Source organism: Anabas testudineus, chromosome 8 (assembly GCF_900324465.2).
Source record: "Anabas testudineus chromosome 8, fAnaTes1.2, whole genome shotgun sequence".
Classification (NCBI taxonomy): Eukaryota; Metazoa; Chordata; class Actinopteri; order Anabantiformes; family Anabantidae; genus Anabas; species Anabas testudineus.
Window position 1 is genome coordinate 4,891,867 of NC_046617.1, and position 23,234 is coordinate 4,915,100.

General features: G+C 41.2%; 2 protein-coding genes across 2 annotated transcripts; one reads left to right on the plus strand and one right to left on the minus strand.

Annotated features, from left to right (window-relative positions):
* Positions 1 to 607: 607 nt before the first annotated feature.
* Positions 608 to 9,787, plus strand: LOC113162962 (linker for activation of T-cells family member 1-like). Its single transcript, XM_026361247.1, has 12 exons — positions 608 to 1,281; positions 5,271 to 5,380; positions 5,684 to 5,723; positions 5,832 to 5,854; positions 6,084 to 6,129; positions 6,420 to 6,478; positions 6,595 to 6,630; positions 6,934 to 6,964; positions 7,060 to 7,127; positions 7,372 to 7,473; positions 8,380 to 8,480; positions 8,562 to 9,787. Exons 2-12 carry the CDS (start codon positions 5,278 to 5,280, stop codon positions 8,586 to 8,588), a joined length of 636 nt encoding a protein of 211 aa, XP_026217032.1. The 5' UTR covers positions 608 to 1,281; positions 5,271 to 5,277; the 3' UTR covers positions 8,589 to 9,787.
* A 474-nt stretch (positions 9,788 to 10,261) lies between these two features.
* atxn2l (ataxin 2-like) lies at positions 10,262 to 22,748 on the minus strand. Its single transcript, XM_026359762.1, is given in 24 exon segments — positions 10,262 to 10,466; positions 10,986 to 11,154; positions 11,311 to 11,493; positions 11,860 to 11,975; positions 12,471 to 12,556; positions 12,558 to 12,604; positions 13,195 to 13,361; positions 13,618 to 13,681; positions 13,791 to 13,952; positions 14,295 to 14,364; positions 15,109 to 15,422; positions 15,829 to 15,890; positions 16,055 to 16,132; positions 16,356 to 16,499; positions 16,734 to 16,817; positions 17,635 to 17,939; positions 19,190 to 19,378; positions 19,699 to 19,790; positions 20,020 to 20,138; positions 20,643 to 20,835; positions 20,996 to 21,067; positions 21,169 to 21,225; positions 22,166 to 22,223; positions 22,600 to 22,748. Coding segments are annotated over 24 exon segments (2,907 nt in total). The 5' UTR covers positions 22,617 to 22,748; the 3' UTR covers positions 10,262 to 10,407.
* Positions 22,749 to 23,234: the final 486 nt, after the last annotated feature.

Below are 23,234 nucleotides of genomic sequence, written 5' to 3' on the forward strand. Positions count from 1 at the left end.
TCGACCACTGAAAATGACCACGGTAAACATTAGGACAAAATATGCCCTAACTGTTTCCCAAACGATCTGAAATGCTGTACTGAGCAAGAACGGCGAGGAAAAAGCTTGAAGCTCCTCGGTGCATGGGAGAAGTAACAGCCACAAGTTCTCAACCACGCGTTTGGCCTTACTTGTACCTTAGATAAGTCAAATAAAATAAAAAAAACTCAAGTTTGGCAACGAGTGTCAGATATGTTTTTGAGGCTTTTCTCGGCAGGTGCCCCCAGCTCACCCACCCCCACCGCCTCCTCACAAATTATTGACAGAGGGTTTTCTGGTGCGCTCCCCTTCTTTTTCCTCTCCCCTATTTGCTGAATCTTGTCTCGACAGGAGAAAAGAGGCCCAGTGAGGACAGGAGAGGAGGACTCATCTTCCTTCCCTTGGTGTGGTTTCCTGTTTGTAGGTGGGAGGATGTCAAGACGGTTGCAGCAGCATTCACACAGTGTTGCAGCTTTTTAACACCCGGCAACGAACTGAGGTGTCACAGTTCCATCTCCTGATTGGTTCAGGGTGTTTGTGTGAAACTTTTTTTTTTTTGTGACATTTTGTTGCTGTAAGCTGCAGGCCCCTTTTTCCAATTTCCACCGCCAGTTGCAGGTTGCAGTTGAGCGACTGAAAGAGGGCAGTTTGATCAACCCACACATACCGTTCCTCACGAGAGAGATGTGAACTTTTACGGTAGTTGTTTGGTTAGTGACTCACCTGGTTAGTGAGTCACCCTCTGCAGAAGCTTGTCACCAACTCAATGCTGAATAGCTGCAATCTTGTCTTAAGATTTTAGTAATTGGTCCAGTGACTTTTGAAGACTCTCCTCTGTATTGTTTCTGTTTTTGAGGCCAGCGCTCCATCTTTTTGGACAAATGCAACCTAAGCTCTCGGCCCACTGTACATTTTCTCAGAGGAACCACTGAGAAAGAAGACAGAATACCTGAGGATCTGTGGCGGGAGGCAAAGCGAAACCCATCGTCTCGACTCAGTAGGTGATTGGGTGCAGTGGTGACATAGAGGGAGGGAGAAAAGTGCTAAGTAGGTTGCTGAAGGCGCAGATCAGATCATCAGCAAGTATAGACTGACGAGGCAGAGTGAAAATAAGGAGAAACTGAGCAAAGTCTTCAAACATGGCGGATGTTTGGTTACATTAGTCGTCTCATGTGGACCAGATTCTGCTGGGGGACTCGAGACCGGCCAATCCTCTGACCTCTATCCAACTGTCTCTTCAGCCATAGTTTGTCTCCGGTGTCGGTGAGTTTTCCATCACTTTCTCTTTCCAGTTGTTCATTTTACCTTGATGGTGCACAGTGGTTCCTCCATCTTGGAGAGCTTAGTTTCCAGCATGCACATAGAAGAATGTAGTGATCGGACTGAACTACACCAGTTTTCACATTGAGGCCTAGTGAAGGATCTTCTTTTTGGCCCAGAAATGTTTCGCAGCGTTTATATAGACGAGCAAGTGATGATACAGACTCAATCGTTATCATTATAGGCCACTCACTGGGCCACAGAGAACCCAAAAGCAGAAATCAAAAAGTTTGCCTGCAGAGAATAACTGTGTGAGCTATAGCAACGTGTCCTACGCTGGTTTTTCACCAGGTGGAACCTTTGCTCTGACACAAATTGGACGTCAATGCCGCACAAATAAGAAACAGCTAATTTTGTGTTTAAATGTTGTGTTAAAGACTAAAACCTATCAGAAAATAAAGAGAGGACCGGGAGGTTAAATAAAAAAAGAAAGTAGCAGTAGAAGTAGACCGCCTTGCACTGCATCATCAGCGTTTTAGACAATCTTTTTATCGTGCAACATGCTGGTGCAGAATTTTTCATATCTTCAGTATTTTTTTTTTTCTATGTGCAAAATGAAACTGTGAATAAAAACAAGTGGGTAGAACCCCACCCACACTTAGCTGCTTTGTAGGACGCTGTACTGTTCTCCAATGTATAATTCACCTTGCTCGTTTACCAGTCTTGAAAAGCCACATGCAGCTTCTCTCTCGTGTGTATTGGACAATCAGTTGAGGTTCGAGGGTGTTACGGCCACAATGTAGGTGAAGAGTTGCCCTGGTGGTCTGGTTAGGTTACAGGTCTGAACATTAAACAACAATGTTGTACTTTCTTTCTGGCCATAGGCCTTTCTCACACGCCGTTCTCCATCTGTGTCTCTCCCCCCATTTCCTGTCAAATCTCTTTTTTGTCATCTGTGAAAAAGCATAAATGCTGAAAACATTTTTGTGTCATCCCCTAAAAATAAAAGAGCTTTTCCCAAGTGGTAAAAAGCAGCCTACAGCATTTACACTTCATCTAACACTGTTCAGTACAATTTGTAATTTTGACTCCACTACTTATTTGAAATTCAGGGTATAATGCATCATTAAACTGTAGATTTATTTATTAAACTTGTTGAATTAAAACTAACTCCACTTTGAGCAGCTACAACAGTAACATCTTCAAACATTGACTCATCACTATTCACGTCCATTAATATAATATAACTCTCACCAGGACCCGTTTTGTGTAAAATGAGCGCTTTTATTTTGATAGTTGGATCATATACATTAATAATAATTAAGAGTTTGAATGCAGGACTTTTACTTGTAAACAGTGGTAGTATGTAACTAAGTACCTTTACCTTCAAGGTACTTGGGTGTTTCCATGCTACTTGTATTATAACAGAATCATTCACCTGATTTATCTATTAGATATTGTTCTTTTGTCTTTTCCTGTCAAACTTCCTTTCCACGTATGTGACCTTTCATGCACAATTCTAAATAATAATCAAACCTCTCAGGGGTTTTTTTGTGGTTTGGGAAAAACTCAAAAATGAGCTTAAAGACAGAGCCAAGTCTCACAAGATGGCTGCCCGCCACAGTGCAGCTTCTCCACTGCAGAGTAAGTCTGTGTTTGTGGTGTGTTTATCTGGAGACTTGCATGTTCAAGTTCTGAGTGGGTGCTGGTCTTTTCTGCGAAGTGCGTTTCCAGGCTTTGGAGTCAGTTGCAGATTGTTCTGTGGAGAGTTGAGCTTTACCAAGGAAAGAAAATGAGCTGTACCAGTCAGTCGCACCACGTGTAAAATGGTTTTCCTTCCTGTTCGACGCATTTCTGTGATCAGGAGGAAGATTATTATCAGCCATGCTCTTCCTCTGATGCCGCAGAAAAATATAAAACCACCAGCTATTTGACAAAAGAGAGCAGACAGCTTCAGTTTTCAAGACATGGCTTCACCCAGTTTGTTACTTAATCACAGATAATGGGTGCGTTCAAAGACCAAAACATAATAAATGACATTATTTTTCAAAGATGTGTCTGTAAATTGGTCATTTTCACCAAAAATCCATTTTACCCCTACTGACAGGATTTTACAAGTCTAAACCAGAGCTCTCTACCATCCTGTTCACAGCTTGATTGTGACTCGGATCAATGGTGATATCAGGGATCAAACCTGGGTCAGTGGACATTGATCCCCATCGACGGCTGTGGTTAGGTGCTTGGAATGACAGCTGACCTCAGCAACATTACTAATGGAATCAATAAAGTATTAAAGTAGATAAGTTTGACGAACATTGACTAAAAAGAGAAGCCCTGTCTAACTTTTGAGTACGGACATTTTGCCTTCCCTAACCAACCACTTGACCTTGTTTCCTAACCCTAACCATCTGCGTCTTAAGGTACTGATCTCCTGTCGAGTTCACTTTTCCACAACATTTGAGATGGTTCTCTTACTACTCTACGTCCCACTTAGTTACATTTACATATTACTTTCAATACAGCACAACGCTCAACTGCAGGCATTAACGGATAAGAACGAACGTCCTACCATTTGACGCAGGACATCGATACCGTAGACCTACCAATCATGCAATAGCACAGGAAGTGACCTAATCTCAAAGATTATTCCAAAACTCTGCTCATTGAAATATACTGTGTCTGTTCAAGATCACACATCTGTGGTCCTGGATCTGATTCACGTCCAGACTCTTGCAGATCAGATGCATTAGATCAGAATTCAGAATTCCTCAGAGCTGCGTACATGCACTTGAAATCGTGAAATCATCAGCATCAGCACAATAAGACTGGATCTGACCTAATGCCCATTGGAATTGAGCATTATCATTATTTGAAACAGGGACAGCTGTTGTCTCTGACCTGGATTTGTGTTTATTTTGTCAGATGGCTGGAAATCTGTAAGTGGTAAGTGGCCTACAAGGAACCGGGCTGTCAAACTGTGGCTCCTGCATTTGTCTCTTCAGGAACTTCTTTCATCGTTCTTCTTCTTTCGTTCAGTCCTTCCATGTTTACCGTCACACCTCTGTGCATCGTGGGTTATTCCTACAGGTTAAATTGGGTCAGGGTCCCCCAGCGCACTGCTCCGTCTCATTCGGTATCACAGCGTCATCATTACTCCCTTGTGGCTTGTAACATCCTCTTTCAGACTCTGTCTCACTCTGTTCAGACAAATGCAGGATGCAGCATTGAGCAGTCGCTGTACAGCAGCAGCATCCTGCAGTTTCTCCTCTATGAGAGGGGAGCGGTGGCAGCATCACAGCGATCACTCCTTTAGTTATTTAGGACACTCTGAGGTGGTGTTGTGGTCTTAAAGTACTCATTCTGCAGTCAGGAAGTTGGTCATGGTCAGAATGTGTACATACTGTAAATCACTTTACAATTTCACTGTGGCACAGCCATCTTTAATGTGCACACACACACACACACACACACACACACACACACACACACACACACACTCATCATTGCTTGTTGCAGAAATGTCAGCACAGCAGAAACATCGTTGTCATGATATTAACTGCTGAACAGATAATGAAACTCAGACCACAGCAGGTTTTGGTTTTACGTGTCAACCTGCTCGCTTCAAATAAGACACAAGTTTCTAAATCGTAAAGACATTCATCACAGTCATTTTACCTTTTTGTCTTATTTTTCGTTTAGTTTTTTTTTTTTTTTTTTGGTTAAAGTTTCCAGTTGTTTACTTCGAAAGTAGGAAAACCACAAAGTGAAAAACACCAAGTTGCCAGCTTAGATGAGATGCCAGCGAGCACAGGCTCTGATTTAATTCAGCTCTTTTGCTGCTATTCAATACAGGAATCACCTGTATGCACATAATTCCACTTGAAAACTAAAAAAGTGTGACATCTGGAACCGTGCTGGATTTCTGAACGCGTTAGATATTCAGTATTTATTTATTGTTTTGAATAAAAGCTCCAGCGCTCTGTCCTCCTCAGGTGAGCCATGGATGTCTCCTGGTTCGTCCTGGTTGTGTCTGCCGCTGTCTTCGTGTCCATCGTGCTCTTGGCTGTTGTCTGTCTGGACTGCAGGAAAGAAGGGCCGCTGGGTGAGATGATGTTTGATTCAATGCTGCGCAGACATGTGGAGAGAAAATAGACTCACTAACATTGACATCTGTGTGACACAAACGTCTGGTGTGACACACACTTGTGTGGTTAATAGCTGTTGTCCTAACTTGACCTAAATATTACACCCTGTGGTTTTATCAAGGACATTTTTAACCAGACTCAGGCCAACGTTTTCACACTCATACAGACTCAGATTTTCGGTTTTAGCTGCAAGAGATTATGTCTTAAAATACAAAATGATGTTTGTTTGTTTGTTTGTTTGTTTGTTTTTCTCCCATCAGTCTCCATCAGAGAAACGAGCCCTTCAGACGAATACATTAAGTAAGTGTGTCCTTCTACTGGTTCACAAAGGTGAACGATGACGCCTCTCACTTAATAAAGTTAGATGAAACTTTTCTAACATGTCTCTTCTTTCTCTCTTTCACTCAGTCCCCCTCTGGTAAACCATCCATGTAAGTCGGAAACGCCTGATGTGCTCTGCAGAGTTTCGCTGACCTTGTTGTCTTGGCAACAATACAATATTCACTTGAGCACGGTCTTGATGATGAAATGTACTTAAAGACATGGACTTTGTTGTCTCAGCGTATCATTTCGTGCTCAAATGACCACTTTTTGCTGACGATGCTGTCTTTAATGTGGATGTTTTCTCTAGCAGTGATGATTCTCTCTCTTTATTTGCAGTCCACCTAGCCCCTGATCCGAGGTCTGCACGTTCTCCCAGCACACTGTGAGTTACTTTTTCTCACAAAACACACCTTAGGTTCTGACCTACTAAGACCTTCACCAGCATCAAATGACTGACTGTCATCAAACAGGCCTGATGTGCACAGGCCCTCTGTAAAATGTTTAACTACAAATAGATGTAAAACGACCACAGAGAGTCAAAGGGCTGAATTCTTAATAGTTATTTAAATGTTTTTAGTCTTTGCTGAAGACTTTGCAGCTGTTTTAGATCTTTACTTAGGTTTGCGCTTTGACTTTTTTAGAAATGTCTCATTTCTTGCTTTTCATATTCAGGACACCAGCTGAACCTGGGAGTCACTGGAGACACCGATCCGTCACCCCAACAGAAACTGGTAGGATCTTTGTTTTCCTTTCATTTTTAGTTGATAGTGTGTTTTTTTGATGTTGTTGTTGTTTTTGTCCTTTATTTAAAAAAAAACATAACAACGTGTGTTTTTCTATCCTACAGAAAGTAATCCAAGTTATGAGAATCCAGTTCTAGATGGTAAGAACATGTTGAGTGTAATTTATGCATAAAGTTGTCACTTTAAAAAATACTTCAGTACAATTAAATATGCAGGTTATTGCATTTAGTGTTACATGTAAGATGATGCTACACAGACCCGCAGTTTACTTTGAAATGATACAAATTAAACTCTAAAGCCATGGACAGAACTCAGTTCCTGTTTTCATGGATTGAACTATCCAGCATTCCTCCAAAAAAAGGAAATGAGCCTGAAAACATTTGATGCTTGACTCTGTGCCAGTGTGTGTAGTTTGTTGGTCGCTGACATATTGTTTTCTGCAGGACCTGACAACGACACAGAAGAACCATACGTGTAGGTTCCCTCTTTCACGTGGATCTATGATGTTTTTGTTGTTTTCCCCACTGAATCAGATACTGATCTGCTCTTCTTTGCTTTTTTTCCTGCAGAATCGTGATACCTGATGACGGGGGTTGTGCCTTAACCAATCAGAGCCGAGCATCAACGCCCAGTATAGGTACAAACACACAGTTGGTTGAGCTAAAGCACCAATACACCGTAAAACTACACTAACTCTGCTACACAGGAGAAATTCAGCTAGACTCAAAGAGACACAAAACTCTGTTGTTTTCATTTTACTGGTGAAGCAGAAGTCACAATCTTCAGTCTTGAAGGCTAGAAAAAGTAAAAAGACAAAGGAAATCAAAGAAAGACACAGCAGTCAGAGATGTGAGAAACGACCCGCTGTGTTTCATCCACAGATCAACACGACTATGAGAACGTGCCGGAGCAGAAAGTTCCGATGTGTGCTGATGCTGAAGAGGACAGAGACTATCTGAATGTGGAACCGCTGCACTTTCACCGTGAGTTGGAGTTCTTCCTTCTCGTTTCCACAGGATGAAGAGTAACTCTGCATTCAGTCACTATCATCTGTCACGCCCGTGTCGATGTCTCTTGACCACATGTTGAGAGAACTTTGTCAGCAGCTCTGCAGCTCTACGGAGCTTTTCAGCATCTCTCATCTCTGGGTTTTGGTTTTGCAGCCCAGTTCCTGTCTGGTTCAGCCTGTTTCCTGCAGCAGGCAGCTGTTCATCTCATCTAGGCTTCTATGAATAACTCACAGCACACACACACACACACATCATTATCAGCAGCAACAGTTTTACCTAGTTTAATGGCTCGTAAACATTTGGACAGTTCACTGCTTATCGGTTGCGTGTCTGTTTGGTCACCTAAGTCTTCATTAGGCTGAAAAACCAAAACATTGGGTGTGGTCAAAACTACTGTTTGGTACTATTAAAAAAAATGCACTAGTGAGCTCAGGAATACCAGTAGACCTGGAAGACAGTGGAAAACAACTGTGGTAGAGGGAATTGTCAACAACTCTTCGGTCCTGCAGAGCTTTTTAGCCTCTTTTATCTCTCTGAGTTTTGGTTTTGCAGCACAGCTTTAGTTTGGTTTAGCGAGTGGCTTGCAGCTAGAGCTGTTCTCTTTAAAGATGCCAAAGTTATCTTACTAAAAGTAACTCCATCGAAAAGCTCTACTCTAAAAGTGGGCAAATATCAAAACATAAATGCCCACGATGCTCTATGTGCTGTTTGAACATGTGAGATAACTAACTATAATTATAAGTTGTTGATTTGAAATTGAGGAAAGGTTTTTACAAACACCTTTTCGAGATTCATTCGTTGAGTTCATTCCACATCTTTGTTGAATTTCTGGATTTTAGCCAGTTATAATAAATGTTTCACATTTTGTACAAAAAACAGAACTGCTAGCTCATAGCAACACCGATGAGGACAGCAGTGATGAAGACACCGATGAAGACGACACCGATGATGACAAGGGGAACTACGTCAACGAACTGCCCGTAAATTACAGTAAATCACTAATGTTGCCGCTTTTCTTATTCAACACCAGTCAGCTCAGTTTTTCCTCTTTTTATTTCCAGATTAGTTACGGCCACCCCAGCGCGTGATGGGACACCAATCAACTTAACGGAATGACGTCTGACACCTGGACCACTTTGAGCTTTTCTTCCTCCACCTGTAATGATGTTTGAACACTGATGGTGTTTATTTAAGGAGCTGACCAGCTGAGAAAAGAAACCGATAATGAAAAATGACTCTATACAGAGAAGTGAAAATCTGTGGGGGGGTGAATTCTGTCAGCGAGAGGTTTCAGTTTTATCAGGCCCTTTGAAATCAGGAGCCAGATTGTGTAGATTTACAACCCAAAAGTGCTTAATTTCCCCCCACAACAGTAATTACAGTCTCTAAAGTGATTGTACAGATGACTCAATACTTCTCCAAAACTTAAGCTTAATCAAAGACTGAACGTCACCACCGTTGTCAAAGGAAGATTTATTGTAAGACACATATACTTTTAGCTAGATGCGAGTGTTGTTCTCAAACCAGACTGATCTTCAGCCATGGTGGTATTAGCTCTGTAAGGCTGGACTTCAGATTGGTGCAGTCAGAAAATTAATGATCAGTTATTACCAAGTTCATCTTCTGGGAACCATGGATGTCTAAACGTAACTTCATGACAATCCAATAGTTCTTGAGGTATTCCTGTCTGACCAGTGTACTGTGCCAGCACAACTACTGAACTGAACTGAAGTCAACGCAGAAAACATCTCTACTGGACAAATGGAGGTTTACTTATTGAGGTTCAGTGTCAGTTTCTTACAGATTTAGTAAGTTCCATCCCTGTAGTTTTTTTTTTTAAGTACTTTTTAACATTTACAACAGAAACAGATCTGCTCATTTCGTACTGGTTAACCCCTCCACAGTGGCTCATCTAACATTACAAATGGTTGAATGGGGCCAACATGTTTGAGCTTTAGTCCAATTTTACTGACAACTCCTGAGAATGTCTAAATTCACATATTAATTTTCTTTCAGTGTATTTATGTGTTGCTGTTGTTATTATGATGTCTCTGAATCTGTAATCAAATTGTGTGAATTAGAATTGTTTCTTTTAATTAACTACAATTAAAAATTAAACAAGCACTTCTACTATTTCATTTTACTTAGAAACAACTCATTTCTTCCTACATCTATTTCAGTTTCCTCTACTCTGAAGTGTTTTCACAGCCATGTGACTTTGCTTAACATAAGACATTGCACACTGCAGTGTGTGACGCGCATCAAGTCTTCAGAAAACTGCAGTTTTGTCACATCCTCTCCTCAGATCAGCACATGAGACAACAGTGACTGTGTGTGTGGCGTCTCCATGGCGTCTCCAATGTGTAATACATTCTGCATACAAAACGTATGTTTTACTATAAAACAGTATTTAACTAAGAGTGGGAGATGAGACTACTTTTTCACCTAATGATATTCTTGTCGAAGCTACATTTGCTGCTGTGTGTGAGTCACAGAGATAGTGAGCAGATTACAAACATTACTCGAGACTGAAGTGAATTATTTTTTTCACTTGTTTTATTATTAATGAACTGGTTTCGTCTGTAAAAGGACAGCGGTGGGACAGGAAGAAAAAAAAAAGTTTCTACTGTGATCAGTCCAATGTTTCCACCAGTTTGTCTTTAGTCCAGCGTCATGTCCGTGTGTGAAAACAGCCTGTACTTACAAAATCTACTCCTGAAGACTTGCTCCCTTATTAAATAAGACCGAAACGTGTCCTGATGTTTCCGTCTTGTTACTGCTTTTCTAAAAAGATGTGGGTAAAAATGAGGACGTGTTAATTTCATGTCAGGAGGTGGGAATGTTCGAGACCTCATCACACAACAACGCTGCCGTCCTTGTTCTTGAATCCGCTGCACTCCAGCGGTTTCAGTTTGCAGAAGGATGAAAGGACAGTTGCTGGGTCGGGTGAGCCTGAACCTGAACAGCTACAACACACACAGGAAGATACTTAAAACCATTTCACAACGTTCTGAATCAATTTACTTATTCTACTGGATCAAAAGAACCACAAAGGTTATTTGCTGAGAACATACGTTTTTACACTTTGGTTTTCCTGGATTACATGAACCAGATATACATGTAAAATGTTAATGTGGTCTGTAGTTGGTGTGCCTGATGAACCTACTAACCCAAATAAGTTCACAGCTACAAGAATGGACAAATACAGGACACATTTTGCAGTGTAAGAGTCCATAATAATAATAATAATAATGAATAAGAAGAAACTGAAATTAGCATCTTAAAATAGTTTGTACCAATTGAACCTTGAGGTTCTGTGCTTTCAGACTAGGTAAAGTTTATCAACACGGCATCCAGACCCGTTCAGAGACCATTATTTCACTACCTGTGAGCAGGACACATGTTTTCTCTTAATACAGTTTTACTCTTTTGAATTTCAGCCTTTGTCAACAAACTCAACAAGGATTCTGTCCAGTGTGTTTTACCTTGGGGAGGCCCAATGTAGAAGTGCTGTGGTGCTCCCTGTTGGGGTGGTGGGCCATGTTGGGGGTTGGAGCCACTGCCCTGCTGAGGAGGAGCGTAGTGCAGCATGACAGGTGGGGGGCCGTGACCCCCAGAGTGGTGAGGTCCTGACAGACCTGCTGTGACATGAGCCTGCAGAGTTCAAACAACATAACGAAGTCAAGTTTCCACTCGAATTGAAAACTCTGAGTCCAGCTAGGCAGACGTAGATCTGAGAGAAGCAAAATGCACTGCACAGAATTTTCTCTAGTAATGTTAGTATATAGTGACGTAGTAGACAAAGCCCACCTGTGTGAGCTGGCTGATAGAAGGGAAGCCATGTGGCAAAGGCTGGTGGGTGTGGAGGCCGTATCCCTGCATGGTGTAGGCGGTCTGTGGGGAGCTGTGGCCTGCTGACAGGTTAGGAGGGGTGTGAGCTGACAGGCCTCCAGTGTGGAACATAGACTGAGGCTGAGGACCACCCTGATTTGGCTGAGAGGGAGAACAAGTGAAAACACTTAGAGATACAGACCAAAACATTACATAGAAGGATCTGAGATGTTAGTAACGCAAAGAAGGCTGTTTTCTTGTGTTAAAACATCTCGTCTACCATCAAACTATATATGTTAAATAAACCCAGATCAGTTTATATTCAATTTGTTGTATAGGTACATTGGTTTTTATTCATTTCAGTACTTTAAAAAAATGTATTTACTCCTTGAAGAGAGTGTTTGTGAGTTGGCTAATTGTAAACTGATAATTGTGTTAAAACCTTTTAAAGTAAAGGTTGATGAATTAAAGTACTGGAAGGCAGCCACAGAAATCCGAGAAGAGAAGTACGCCAGCAGCAGCACCCACCTGAGTATGTCCAGGGCTGGGTGCGGTGTGCTGGGGTGGGGGCTGATTCCCAGTGGGAGTGCTGGAGGGCTGAGGATGATGGATTGAACCCGAGTGGTGAGAGAATGACTGAGGGGCTGAGTAAGAAAAAAGACAAATAATGTTAAATACTTTTTAAAGAACCTTATTCCAGTAATTGTCTATTAAATAGAAACATACTGTACAAGTACAGTACGGTGGGAATCATCCTCACTCTCCATAGATCTGATTATTTCAGGCTGACATTTAACTTCATTGAACAGTGAGCTCATTGTTGAATGCCATGTCAAAATATGTGCATATGTATCTGCACAGCTGCATTTTAGCTGAAAGGTGCATGCACAGGAAAGTTTATTTGCTCGTAAAAGGTCAGAAGTCAAACTCCCCAGACACCACAAAAACATTATGTATCACAGTAAGGACTTATTACGAGAGCAGAAAACAACAAACCATAGCATTCTTAAAATTTGTTTTTAAAATTTTTTGATTTTGTCTAACCCTAACCCTAACCAACACAAACCTGCCATCAACTAGCATTCATTACAATTACAAACATCAGTCAGTTCAGGCTGGATTGAATCATTTCTACTTACCATACATGGCCTGTTGTGGACCCGGTGGGCCCTCAGCCTGGCCGGGGTACTGAGGGCCGGGAGGGGCCATTGGTTGGGGGGGGGGCTCCAGAAGTCAACATTCTCGCACCGCCCTGGAGCACCGAGTAAACCGGCTAGAATATCAAAACCAAATAAAATACAGAGATAATTAAAATAAGTTAAATGTTTTAAATGTTACTGTAGATTATCTGTAGCTCTACTACAGTTCATGTTTAGTTGATTCACTGGATGTTCATGAGAGATAATCACATTCAAATTTGCCCTAAGAATGGTTTAAGGTTCTCTGCACCATGTAACCACATTGTTTCCGTGTGTTTACCCAGCTCTCTTCCTGTGTTTCGCATTATTATACACATCAGATAAGTCACAATATCAGATAAGACACCTCTGTTCCCCCTATGACCCCATGAGGGGACATAAGATATATGAACATTCACAGTAGGTACTCTCAGAGCATAACATGTTTGGAAGCCAGAATTAGCATACTCAGTTAAACAGGTTGAGATCCTTTGAAAGAAATAGCATCTTCAAAGTTGACAGCACCAGGACGACGATCAGCTACCAAGTGATATATTATTATATATATTTTATAATATATTTCAGTACAGGTGCTTATTGTGTGTTGAATTACAGATTAAGAACATATTAACAACATATCAAGGAAGCCCAGGAAGCCCATCTGAACATCAGTGAGCTGCTGTACCTGGCCATGGTAGTGCGGGGGCATGGCCTGGATCACCTGACCGTACTGCAGGTACGACTGCGGGTAAGGCGAAGCCACCAGAGGGGGCCCTGCCGCTGAGGCTGCAGCTGAGATCATGGGAGAGGCTGGAGAGGTGTGATGCTCTAGACGGGGTCCCACCACTGGGCCTGAAACAGCAGAGCAAGAGTTTCCTGTTTCACCTGGGACAGTAATGAACTGACTATGAATTTTACTAATAGTGTGTTCAAGTATTTATGTTCAGACTTTTTGAACTACAATAGCCATAATGATTTGAAGCATGTAAACAGGATGTATGTTTGTTGCTATGGTTAGCAGTGAGCTGTAACTTTAATAGAACTTATTTTCATGATTTTCTTTCTTCATCAATGGCTAATAGAGTGTAGTGTGTAGTGCAGTTTATACCTTTAGCTCTGGGGTATTTGCCCTGGTTAACAGTCGACATTGTGTACTGATACATTTGTGGAGCCTGAGGAGACGAGCAGACATCAAAGCAGTGACATCAGTTTTTATCAGTCTGGGTAATATTCTTCGTGACTGACAGCAAAAGGATTTAACTAGAGTTCTGCATTTCAAACCTGGATTGAGTGTCCCTGGATGGGGATGGGGGAAACGTAGGACAGGTAGTGTCCAGGTGGGCTGCTGAAGATGGCTGGGCCTCCTGGCTGCCCCGGAGAAGGCAGGACCATGGAGGGGGTGGGAGGAGTTGGTCGGGGAGGGGTAGGGGTGGACGCAGGCTTCTGTCAAAACACAGATAAAGAGGTAAAGACACATTTAAACTTGTCCCCGTGACTGATACATTGTTCATTTTTTAGAAAACGATTATTTAATAAGCAGTACAAAGTGTGTTATATCCATCATATTTCATATTTTGGTTAAAAGAGGCTTAAACTTCAACCTTACACATGACTGACCTCTACATTTAATGTGAAATGAGTATTCTTAATTCACAAAATATTATTATAATATATGATAAGATAATAAACACACATAAACAGGTGTGTGTGTGTGTGTGTGTGTGTGTGTGTGTGTGTGTGTGTGTGTGTGTGTGTGTGTGTGTGTTTCAACTTGTTTCAACTAACCAAGACTGCGTTTCCTTTTATGGGCAGAAATTCTTTTGCATTTGGATTCAGGGTTGAATTTTTCACCTGCCTGAAATACGGAAATAAACAAGAAAGATCATGAAAACAACATCTGTAGACAGTTCTCTCTGAGAATATTTTAACCACAAAGCTCATGGATTTAACTTTTCCATTTAAATAACTTCCAGTCATGTACGACATTAGCAATATCATGTTCTAAAAGCTGCTTTAACAGCCTGTAACCTGAAGCCACAGAGGAACATTCAAGGCGTCTGTAATTTACAAGCAGACACAGTGGTACATTTGCCTTCTCTTCCCTGTTCTTTGTCCCTGTTCACTGTTTAACTTCTTTACTAAAACTTAACCATGAAAAGTGGTGCTGAATAAACTGAGGTTGTAACCATGTACAGACAACATGTGTACACTTGATGATTGAGGCAAGATTTAAAGGTCATCTGTGGTTTCTTCTATGATTTGAAGCAGTTTCAGAGATAACACTGTCACTGTTACCAAGTAAGTTGTGCTGATGTACGCAGTATACTGTACTGTATGTATCATGTCTGTGCAAGAACTGACGGTTACTGAAAGCCCCTGAGGTCATCATTCATATACACGTGGTGTTTTAATCTAGTTTTATTTTGGCACTCAGCATTTATGCCACTCCATACTATAGATAGTACTAACTGTAACACCTAAAATCATGGCAGTTGGGTTTTTAATAGCAGGGAAGCAATTTTTGACCCAAGTTTTGAAAGTTGCATGTCTATGCAGATGTTTTGTAGTAGTGGTCATACCAGTAACAGTAGTTACTTACACTGCAGCTGCAGTCACAGCCTCTGCTCGATCACTGTTCTCTGGACAAGACTCCTCACCGCTGCTGGGGGTCAAGGTTGACTGTGGTGATCCAGGCCGCTCCATCTCGGGCCCTGAGGATTGGGGGCCACCTGGAATGGGAGGAGTCAGGGCAGCAGGGGACGTGGTGGCCTCTGGAGTTTGCTGTAGATCTGCAGAGGAGGTGGCAGGTTTAGGTGGGCTGGGAGAGGATGACGAGTCTGCAGGTGGTGCAGAGCTGTGATGAGGAGGATCTGCAGAGGCTGGGCTCACTGAAGGAGAGGAGCTGGGCTGCAGCTGAAAGACAGATTAAATGACCAGTGAGAAACTACAGTACCAAAGAATTTTTATTTTATACTTCTATCTTTAATTAAATTAATCTGTGATCTTTTATAACAACTTATGTCTATACTGTGTTTGTAACCTCAGATTCAGCAAGGAAAAGCTGAATAAGAGCAAAATCCCTTGTCTTCTTCTCAGTGATCAGTACATCATTATTCATAAAACCTTACTGTAAATGAGCATTTCTGGTTCACGTTTGAGGACAAATGTTCAAAAACATCTGCTCGTATGGGGAAATATTCAGGACATATCAAGATAAAAGAAGCTACTAACTAGCTGAGGAAGGAGAAACTGTAAAAGCAATAGGTGGGCAAGACTTTTTAGAACCACAGTGAGACCCTCTCAAAAACAACCGTCTTACTCTGAACTCTTTGCCAAACTTGCGGAGTTCCTCTAACTGAGATCTCTGCTGGATTGACGGAGCTGGGAAGGAGAAGGAGAGGCAGAGGTTAGACGCTGTCATCAGATACATTACAGAGGTGTTTAAAAGACTTATTTCTGTAATATAGCTAATAAAGCTAGTATTTTGTCCCTATAAGTATAAAAGGTACAAGTGGAAAATCTCCTGGAGGACGGAAGTCTTTTACCTCTGCTGCTCTTGCCTTCCTGTGGACTGGAAATACTTTCTGTTCGCTCTTTAGTTGCTGTATTGAGGATTTCATTCACTGTGGCAAACAAAGAGAAGACTTAACACAGTTAGAAGGAGTTTTGATATATTTCATATAAAAGTTGTTCATTTGTTTTTCGTTTTTGTTTTTAGCTAAGAGAGCCAAAATCCCCTAAACCTTCACAGATGTACTCATCAATCTAAATATGATAAACTCTTTCTTCACATTAGCCAGATAGTCATTGTACTGACTGATAATGTGAGTATTTAAAATGTCTCACCATCAACAGGGAAGAGTGGGGTGGGGCCAGAGGATTTGGTGGTGGTGGTTGCTGTGGTGACAATGGAAGAGGAGGAGTCTGGGTAGGCAGGGCCAAGCACAGGGACATCCTGAGGAGGAGCGTCTGGTTTTGGAGTACGAGAAACTAATGGGAGGAAATACAGATGAAGAGAGAGAGAAACAGAGATGACGGGAAGTTACTGAGGGCTCTGAGTGGTTCAGCTGAATTTGTTAGACTGTCTGTAAGCCACAACAGGGAGAGAAGCTTGTACGAGCTGGTCTGATAAGCAGGTTACTGGTTATCAGCAGCAATTAGGTGATGACGAAATGTTATCAGAAATGCCACATGTAAAATGAATGCACCTGTGATTGGCTTTACCTGCAGGTAAGGACTGGGAATTGGGGGTTCGCAGATTCCTGTTGCCCTGAAGTCTCTGGGATTTTGGGGAAGTTCTCGGGGCAACTGAAGGAGAGAAACAAGCAGTCAACCAACACCGAAAAGAACAAACACCAAAGAGCAATATACTAGTTACGAAGGCTTTAAATATGACATTTTTAGAAAAAAAAGAAGCAATGGCAAATACAGTGGCAAGAAAAAGTTTGTGAACCTTTTGGAATTTCATGGTTTTCTGCAATAGATTGTCATAAAATGTGATCTGATCTTCATTTAAGAGTATTAACAGATAAAATGTGCTTAAAATAAAAAACACAAAAGTAGCGACAGTCCCAAAGTGTCCATTTGTAGGTTGTTTGCCCGTCTTTGACATCACTTTGTAACCTTTTCTAGCTTTATCTAAATCACCAATTCTTGATCATAAATCCTCAGAAAGCTAATTTTGGCGAGGCATGGCTCACATAACTGTATTCTTCTTGTGCTGAGTGTTTTTTATCAGTCGAAGTAGCTCTTGTCTACACCTCTAAACTAATTTTCTTATGCTAACACCAGATTCCAATTAGCCTTTTTGAGGCCATTATTTTAAGGGTTCACATACTTTTTCCACTCGCATTGTGAGGTTTTTAATGGTAGCTCTCAATAAGCACATAAAAGGCACATTATATTTGTTGATACTCTTTACTAAGATGAAGATCAGATCCCATTTTATGAGAAATTAATGCAGAAAACCTTTCACAATTTGTTGTCAAATTAGGCTCTTCTTCTGCTTATATCCCTTTTAACACCATTTCCTGTTACACCTGCAAGATCAGTTTGTGAAGTTCTGATGGACTCCACTTCCTCTTTAAATAAAAGAACTGTTTGCACTATATGTGGTTCTCCATACCTCCATTAACAGATGCTGCGTCAGCAAGCGCCTGTGGATGCGAGAGGGATTGTGGGAGAACGTGATTGGTGCAGGGAGGGCTGCTGGCTGCCGGGGGGCTGCTCTGAGTTTGATGAGGAGAGAAGGAAGTTCGGACAGACAGAGGGCTGCTCCGATCAGAGACTGGTTTTGGGTAAGAGGAGCTGGGTGGGGGGTGTCTGGAGGTCGTTTGTGCAGACGATCGTGCAGAAGATCCACTCCTCATGCTACCAGCAGATAAGCCGATCTCTCGAGCCCTTTGTGGGAGAGGAATGTATTTACCCTCTCTGGAAAACAAGATCAGACAGAGTTCAGAGCTGGCACACAAAAAGCAAAGCAGATGGGTTTTCAAAGTGAACCCAGGAAGGAAAGATGGTGCACTTTAGCAAGTTATGACTCTATATGCCAGCTTTTATTTTACCATTTATAAAAGGTACATATGTTTTTTACTATTCTTTCTGTTGCATTTACAAAAGCATGAAGCCTTAATTCTGTATAACTGAGAGAAAATGTGTGACAGTGCTGGGTTTATCCTTGTGTGAAAGTTCTCTTATCAGTCAGCCACATTTTTAATCTTGAGTTTTGATGCATATTGCTGTAACTAAGCACACAAAATGCTTCTGTGTACATCTGGATTCATCCTGTTGCGCAATAAAAAGCTAGGGGACCAGTTTCATGCCTGAGCTATGACAGACACATTTAGATAAGAGGCTAAATTTTGTTTTATTAACCCTATATTTAGACCTTTGTGATGTCTATTTGCTATTTGTTGTCATCATTATAATTTACTTTACTCCTCATGTTGACATATAACTTCACCTGACTCTAAATGGCAAATCTCAACTTTCAATAAAATCAGAGCCATGCAAGAGCTCTTCTGAGTGTGAAGTAAACAACACACAGCTGCCAAAGAAACATTCAGAACCAAGTGTCCAATTACTTACAAACCCTTGCAATTTGTACACTGTGAGTTCGACCCCCCACACAGATAAATACCCTGAATCCCACAGCAGGGAGGACAAAATCCATGAGCAGAGCTCACATTATCAACTCCTGCTCTTTGTCAGGATGTGGCACAGTCCTCAGTAGTGTTTTATGCTATCAGTGACCAGCCATGGTAAGTAAATAAGTACATTTGCTGGAGTACTGCACTTAGATGCAGTAAAAACTGGGGTGCTTGTACTTTACTAGAGTATTTCCCAGGTACTTTTACTCCACTTTTACTCTCCTTGAATCTGCCTGAACTCTCTCTGAATACATGAAATAAACCTAACAGCCTTAAAGTTTGATATGCTATGTTTTCTTTTCTTGTACTTTTCTACTGTGCTTGAAAAAAGAATTTGAAGTGATACTTGTATTGGGGTGCTTGGAGTGGGGTACTAACACTTTTACTCCTGTGTACTTCTACAAACTTTGCATGTGATCTGAACTCTGTTTGCTTCTGACCTTACAAATTACAAATTTGGATAAGATAACAGGTCTAAACAGGAGTACTAAAGGAGTACAATAGAAAAACTGTGTATTCAATTACTTTTACCTGCTAGAGAATCCGGGACTAGACCTGCCCTCCCTCTCTCGGACCACAGAGCTATATTTGTCCTCCTCACTCTTGCCTTCATCATTCTCTAAAGAAACCCGCCGGCTGCTCTCGATCTCGCCGGCTAAGCGTGTTGCTCGTGCTTCACGCTGACGGTAAACATCTGAGTTCCCCCTCTCCAAAGGCATCCTGGGAGACCAGACAGACACAAATATGAACACAACAATAACAGATTATCAGGAAAGTCAGGATAAAGTTTGTTTATAACTGAGATAAACTGAATACATTTTGCCAATTCCCGGGTTCGATGCTGATATATCTTACAGTTTTATCTTTACATAATTAGTCTGTGTTTTTGTGCCATCCTGTGCTGGTCCAGATGGTTAGTGACCCAGGATGAGAAAACCTGGAGTCATCTAATCGTCACTAAAACACTGAGTTACTGTGGATGAGGTCACTGCCTAAATGCATTAACTGTAAAACTTAGACTGACTGGGCGACAGACTCACGTGTACATGGAGAGGCTGGAGTCATAGGTGGACTTGATGCCGTAAGTCTCCTCATTAAACTTGAACATCTCATTTGCATCCCAGCCATTTGACTAACAGAAAAAAAGCATCAAAACATGAAAAACAGAGAGGTGCCCTTTCTCTTTGCACCAATATTGTCCTTTTTTTTCATATCATGTCACTTTTACCTCAAACATATCTTTGAAACACAAGCTGATGAATGATGGTGTTCCAGCCCAACCAATGAATCATTCACGCACTAGTCTCTAACCCTCTAAGTCTCTAATGTTTACATGCAGGTGTGTGTATGTGGTTCCTCACTGTGTCTGATTCCAGCTCAAAGTTTTCTCCATTTCCGTCTCCGTCCCACCTCTGCAAAACCTTCTCTCTGTGCTCACCGTTCACCCGTGAAGAGCTGATGGCCGAGTCAGTAAACGTGTCTGTATATATGCACATGAACACACACCACAGATGGAACAGATACATAACTAATTAACTTAAATAAAAACAGGATCTTTACAGTTAACTTTAGTTTTAGTCTGCAAACTCCATCTCATCCCTCAATCATAAGCACTGCAGTGATGTCATTGCCAGACATGGAGATTCTTTTATAGCTGTATCATCTGCATCTTACAAAAAACAGCAAATTAACTCCACCTGTAATCTGTAATAACCCGATAGATGAAAGGGCAGCATGATAAATTGAAGACAGGTAAGGCCTGCCTCAGAATATTATTTAAACCTAAAGATTGCAAAATCGTTCATTCTTAACTTATGCAAGAACTAAATTCAGTCGTCATCAAGAGCAGCCTCAAAAGGTCTTTAAAGGAACAGTTTCCTATGTGTTTAATGTTATCTATGCTAAACTAAGCTAATTATGTTCTGACTCTTTACTGGGTTTCTTTCTTAGAAAACAAAAATCAACAGTCCCTTCATGTGTGTACCTCTTACGGCGAAGTTAAGGTCAACATCTCGGCACGTCATGGTCACCAGTTCAGCCGGACTGAAGATCATGGTGTCCGTGATATCCTCAATTTTGGGCAGAGAGAGCTGGTTTCCTCCCCCTCCTTCCTCGCCTCCTCCTCCTCCTCCATCCCCATTGTTGCGTTTATGAACAGCATCAACAGCCAGCTCACACTGGGGGCAGACACAGTACAGTAAATACAGAGAAATCATAGTTTATTGTTCAATTATTGCTGCAGGCTTCAGAATCGATGCAATATTGGTGACCAAAATGTGCCAGAGGGTAACATTTTGTCAGAAAACTAGAGAAAATGAAATGTAAAACGGTGTTTACCTGTGAGCTCAGAGTCTTGAATATGCCCTCATACACAGTGCCATTTTTTACTCTCACATCACAGGTGGAACCCTGGAAAATAGTGAGGAAAGTGTCAATCGATCTCAACACTTACAGATCTGTCTAAAAATCAAGTTTATCTAGAATTTAAGCCAGTTACAAGAGTGTAGTACCACGACTGCTGTAAGAAAATGAAGCATTCGGGCATTGTTGTAGACGCCTTCAAATACCTGCAAGCACAGAGGACATGTGAGCAACAGTGACAAACAGATCTCTACTGCAACAGCACATTTAATACAGATTTAGGCTCTAACTTATCTGGGCTACTAAAAGATTTCCTGACAGAAGTGCAGGACATAGCTCATTTCACTGACAATAGTAAATTTGTGAAGCCAATAAAACAATAAAATTAAACACAATGTTTTATCATATAAAATAAACAAACATTAACAAGAATGTTATTTATAAACCAGATTTTTGATGCTTATCCTTTAAAACTGGTTTTTCAATGCTTAATGATTAAAGTGTAACATTCACTGGCAAATGTTCTCATCAAATGAAACCTGAATCTCTTACAACTTACAGACAAAATAAAGCATTACAGTTTAATATCATTACCAGTTAATGCACTGTATTGTCTCAAATTAAATGCAACAGGAAAATATCCAACTGACATTTTAAATACAATGACATAAAATAACATAACTGTGCAACTTTTATGCACAGTAGTTTTCCTTTGGATACAATGAGAAAATGCAGCTATATAATACTTTCCTTAATTCTTGCATGTAAGATTTTATTTGTAATGAAGTACATATATACTGACATAATTCTACTTTAAAAGTCTCAGTACTTCATCAAGGGGTTAAAGTTGAGAGCAGCTGCAGTATCTAGTCGGCCTGATCCGGTTTACATCAGATCCACGAACTCTACCTTTAAAGACCTTTAACCCACACGCAGTTGTGCGTTTTGTCAGTACAGACAACAACTGATCAACAGGATGTTTACAGTCTAAATGTTCCACTTATTATCTTTCCTGGCCCCACATATCACTCTCATGTCGGATGCAGGGAAACAAAAGTACCCCCAGATGTAATAAATTATTCATCAGGTGCTAATAACATTTACAACTTACAGCCCTAATGGATACATTGAGCTGTCAATACTTACTAAGCTGCGCAAGGGAGATGACTGAGCTTGTGATGGTGGTTTCATCGTGTTCCTGGTCCTGCAAAGGTTAAAACATTCAGTCAGCTTAGGGTAAAGGTATCATCATCAGTGAGAACAATAAACACAAGCATCACAAAGGCAACACTGCTACATTTCTAGCTGACAGGCAAACGAAATATTGACATGGCATGGGTTGAAAAAACAATAATTAACTACCATGACGTTAATTGTTTCTCTTAAACAAAAATACGAAAAGCTGTCCGATGTTGTTATTGTTAGATGTAAAGGCGAAATTAGCTTGCTAAGTAAGCTAACACGGCTAGCTTGCGCAGACGACGAATTTTACCAACAGACACGCAGACGAACCGCTAGAAATGATGTTGGCATCACATTAGAAACTGACAGGTGAGCAAGTCTTAGTATGAAAGTTGTACTTTTTAGTCATGTGCATCCCTCTTAAGCCAGTTTCGTCTGTTCCAGGAAAAAGCCACACGATTTGACAGGCCACACACGGTACAGCGCTGAAAAACAACAACAAAACACAGCACCGGGTGCGTTCGCTTTGTCAAAAACCGGTAACTGCTGCGCATGTGATACGGATCAACTCTGGCGGGCGGGCTGTCTCTGGCCGTCTAATTACGATAAATGATAAATGTTTTCATTCATAACAATATGAGCTCCCAGGATTTCAAAGGTGACTCTTTCCAGTAATGTAGTTAGTCGGGAGGTCTTAATAGCGTCGTATATCAGTAGAACGTCAACAGCCACCGGGCTCAACTGAGCCATTATAACGAACGCACCAATTGTTAACCCCGCCTGTTGAACAGATGTAAAACCTAATTGGACAGGGTCCTGCCAATCATTGTTGACCTTTTCTGTAATTGGTTTGCTCTCCTGTCAATCATGAAACTTACAGACTGACTCTTAAAGCAGTAACAAATTCAATGCTGGAGAACAACTTGTGTTGTTTGTTGTTTGTTTTATTTCCAACTAAAGGGACTGAACCAATTTCAGTTTTAACGCTGTGCCGGGATGTTGTTAACTTATTTGCCAAAAGTCTATGAGACAA

Coding starts and splice junctions, on each gene's coding strand:
- LOC113162962 (XM_026361247.1), top strand. CDS start 5,278: ATGGATGTCTCCTGGTTCGTCCTGGTTGTGTCTGCCGCTGTCTTCGTG. Junction 5,381..5,683: donor CAGGAAAGAAGGGCCGCTGG/GTGAGATGATGT, acceptor TTCTCCCATCAG/TCTCCATCAGAGAAACGAGC. Junction 5,855..6,083: donor CCCTCTGGTAAACCATCCAT/GTAAGTCGGAAA, acceptor CTTTATTTGCAG/TCCACCTAGCCCCTGATCCG.